General features: G+C 44.4%; 1 protein-coding gene across 1 annotated transcript in view; it reads right to left on the bottom strand.

Moving 5' to 3' along the window:
• The window catches only part of LOC311328242 (serine/threonine-protein kinase tousled-like 1-B), a gene marked incomplete at its 3' end in the record, with an annotated part of 22,876 nt that extends 18,721 nt beyond the window's left edge, over positions 1-4,155 (bottom strand). Inside the window, exons 1-2 of the mRNA XM_084462239.1 lie at positions 3,916-4,155; positions 1,891-2,012 (exon numbers count right to left, since the gene is read on the bottom strand). Of these exons, the coding sequence (XP_084318365.1) occupies positions 1,891-2,007 (117 nt within the window). The remainder of the gene's footprint in view (positions 1-1,890; positions 2,013-3,915) is intronic.

Here is a 4,155-nt window from a genome sequence, read left to right on the forward strand (position 1 = left end):
ACGACAAGAAACTTACTGTTCTATATAGATGTTGTATATAGATGCTGTTTATAGATGTTGTATATAGATGTTGTATATAGATGTTGTATATAGATGCTGTATATAGATGTTGTATATAGATGTTGTATATAGATGTTGTATATAGATGTTGTATATAGATGCTGTATATAGATGCTGTATATAGATGTTGTATATAGATGTTGTATATAGATGCTGTTTATAGATGTTGTATATAGATGTTGTATATAGATGTTGTATATAGATGTTGTATATAGATGCTGTATATAGATGTTGTATATAGATGTTGTATATAGATGTTGTATATAGATGTTGTATATAGATGTTGTATATAGATGTTGTATATAGATGCTGTATATAGATGTTGTATATAGATGTTGTATATAGATGTTGTATATAGATGTTGTATATAGATGTTGTATATAGATGTTGTATATAGATGTTGTATATAGATGTTGTATATAGATGTTGTATATAGATGTTGTATATAGATGTTGTATATAGATGTTGTATATAGATGTTGTATATAGATGCTGTATATAGATGTTGTATATAGATGTTGTATATAGATGTTGTATATAGATGTTGTATATAGATGTTGTATATAGATGTTGTATATAGATGCTGTATATAGATGTTGTATATAGATGTTGTATATAGATGTTGTATATAGATGTTGTATATAGATGTTGTATATAGGTCCATTGTGCTTTGGAATGTCATGACTCAAGAAATTACATCTACTGTCAAAAATAAAAAAAAATGTTCAGGAGGCTTTCTAGACAATATCTACTGTGCACCGATACTGAGTGAGTAGCTTAATGCAAGTTGTTTCCAAATGAATGTAGGCTTTAAGATCCATGATATGATTGTGCTTGAATGAACACTGTTTTTATTATTATTATTGTGCTTTTGTTGTTTTGGTCTGTATTTGAATGTTGTGTATTTGATGTTTTGTGAAGGACCCCAGGAAGCTCAGATGTACACTAGTGAGCTTCTGATGAGGATCCTTTAATAAACTAAACTCATCTAGCATCTAGGAGCCGAGAGTACATGTGTGAACATTTTACAGAGCAAGTTTAAAGGTTCATTTATGGTCTGACAGACCAGTGTTGATGTTGACAGCGTTGTTGTGAGAGAGTGTTGTTGTTATTGGTCGGCTGTAAGAAAGCTCAGTGTGATTGGTCGGCTGTAAGAAAGCTCAGTGTGATTGGTCGGCTGTAAGAAAGCTCAGTGTGATTGGTCGGCTGTATGGAAGCTCAGTGTGATTGGTCGGCTGTAAGAAAGCTCAGTGTGATTGGTCAGCTGTATGGAAGCTCAGTGTGATTGGTCGGCTGTAAGAAAGCTCAGTGTGATTGGTCGGCTGTATGGAAGCTCAGTGTGATTGGTCGGCTGTAAGAAAGCTCAGTGTGATTGGTCGGCTGTATGGAAGCTCAGTGTGATTGGTCGGCTGTAAGAAAGCTCAGTGTGATTGGTCGGCTGTAAGAAAGCTCAGTGTGATTGGTCGGCTGTATGGAAGCTCAGTGTGATTGGTCGGCTGTAAGAAAGCTCAGTGTGATTGGTCGGCTGTATGGAAGCTCAGTGTGATTGGTCGGCTGTAAGAAAGCTCAGTGTGATTGGTCAGCTGTATGGAAGCTCAGTGTGATTGGTCAGCTGTATGGAAGCTCAGTGTGATTGGTCGGCTGTATGGAAGCTCAGTGTGATTGGTCGGCTGTATGGAAGCTCAGTGTGATTGGTCGGCTGTATGGAAGCTCTGACCTTAGCCCTGTGTGTGTGTGTATGTGTGTAGCAGTGAGACTGACCTTAGCCCTGTGTGTGTGTGTGTGTGTACCTTAGCCCTGTGTGTGTGTGTGTGTGTGTGTGTGTGTGTACCTTAGCCCCTCCGCTGGCGCTCCCAGTGCTTCCTCCCGTGTTCCCGCTCACAGTCCCCATGAACCGGGCCTCCAGCAGCTCCTGTCTGCGCGGGTCCAGGCTGGTCAGCTCCTCCATGGGGCCTGCAACCAGACAACCAGCCAATCAGACAACCAGCCAATCAGCCAACCAGCCAACCAGCCAACCAGCCAACCAGCCAACCAGACAACCAGCCAACCAGCCAATCAGACAACCAGACAACCAGCCAATCAGACAACCAGCCAATCAGACAACCAGACAACCAGCCAATCAGACAACCAGACAACCAGACAACCAGCCAATCAGACAACCAGACAATCAGACAACCAGACAACCAGCCAATCAGACAACCAGCCAACCAGCCAACCAGCCAACCAGACAACCAGCCAACCAGCCAATCAGACAACCAGCCAATCAGACAACCAGCCAATCAGACAACCAGCCAATCAGCCAACCAGCCAATCAGACAACCAGCCAATCAGACAACCAGCCAATCAGACAACCAGCCAATCAGACAACCAGACAACCAGCCAATCAGACAACCAGCCAATCAGACAACCAGCCAACCAGCCAACCAGCCAATCAGACAACCAGACAACCAGACAACCAGACAACCAGACAACCAGCCAACCAGCCAATCAGACAACCAGCCAATCAGACAACCAGCCAACCAGCCAATCAGACAATCAGACAATCAATCAATGACCGATCAATGAATCTGACCAAATCACGTCACAGTGTAGGCTTTCCTAGGAATGCAGATGTTTAAATATTTAAATCTCTACCCGACAGTGCCAGATGTGTGGGTGAACTATGTTACTATTAATCACCCAGGTCATGGAATGACTCACACACACACACAACTGCACACACTCAATCACACAAAGCATTTGGTTGACTGTCACAGAACTGGAAGACACAAAATAACTTATTGTGGAAAAGTGCTGCCTGGTTTCCCATGACCTGTGCTACTACAGCACACCACCGCTCAGCTGTCCTGTCAGTGTGTGTGTGCGTGCGTGTGTGTGCGTGTGTGTGTGTTTCCTTGTTAAACGTTTCCTGTCTGACACATGATTATTTCTTGTGAAAAGGTGTACCGTTAGTCCTGCTCGCTAGTCCTTCTGGGTAATATGATATATGCAAATGAAAGCTCTCTCTTACGGGGTTGACCAAGGACGGGTCAGAAGGAAAGACATGTTTAAGTTAAGTGACTCAACATAAAGAAGATTGAACAACACGCCAGCCGTTAAACTAGTGGTGTCATCACATCAGCTGACTGTCGACATCTTAGTCCTCAGCCTAGAAACCGTGTAACAGGTAAAGAATGTAATCTATGCACATCCTGAATCCCAGCTCTGGACAGGATGCTCTGAGCAGCAGTGGGGCCAAATAATATATTTGCGCAAAATAAACTCTTCTTCGTCTGAGTCTTGGTTCAGGGACAGATTGTACCCTACCCAAGTTCAAAGCAGACACTGTTGTTACATTGTTTAAATATCAATCACCAAATCGGGTGGTCGTGTTTACAACGGTGTGCTAACAGCAGGTAGCTAACAGATGAGACGAGGAATGAGACCCCAAAAAGAGGAATGAGACCCCAAAAAGAGGAATGAGACCCCAAAGAGAGACCCCATCTGACCACCAGGCAGGCAGTAGGGGCAAAACATGTCTCCCCTCGCCTGGCTAGCTAGCAGGGTGAATCACCCAGTTCCTCATCTCCATGCTAGCTGTAGCATGCTAGCTAGTGTGTACTAGTACTGACAGCTGACAGCGTCTGGCTTCCATCTCTCCCCATCAGTTGAACTTGACCCATTCAACCCATTCAACCCATTCAACCCATTCAACCCATTCACTCTGAACTAGATCGACGCGCCTTCTTGGTCAGATAGTCTCTTCTTGTCTGTCCACCCCTCGAGGATCACATGTGGGTGTAATGAGTGGACTAGCTACCTTCCCTGGGCTGGACGGTCAGGATGTGTGTGTTGAGAGATCGTTGGGACTAGCTACCTTCCCTGGGTCGTTGGGGACGAGGACGAGGATAGCTGCGACCAAGATGGCGTCGCCTCCAAACTTCCACCACTTCCACTGTTACTTTGGATCCTCATGAAGCCAGTTCGCTGTGGAGAGGACCGGGTCCGGGGGAACCCGTCCAGACACCTGCTACACAGCCAAGACGGTCACTGATCTGAGCACATCGTTGAGCACAAACCTCCGTCCTTTCCTCTCTCGCTGGTTCCGTGGTGAGTC

The sequence above is a fragment of the Borostomias antarcticus genome (assembly GCF_949987555.1).
Source record: "Borostomias antarcticus genome assembly, contig: scaffold_183, whole genome shotgun sequence".
Lineage (NCBI taxonomy): Eukaryota > Metazoa > Chordata > Actinopteri > Stomiiformes > Stomiidae > Borostomias > Borostomias antarcticus.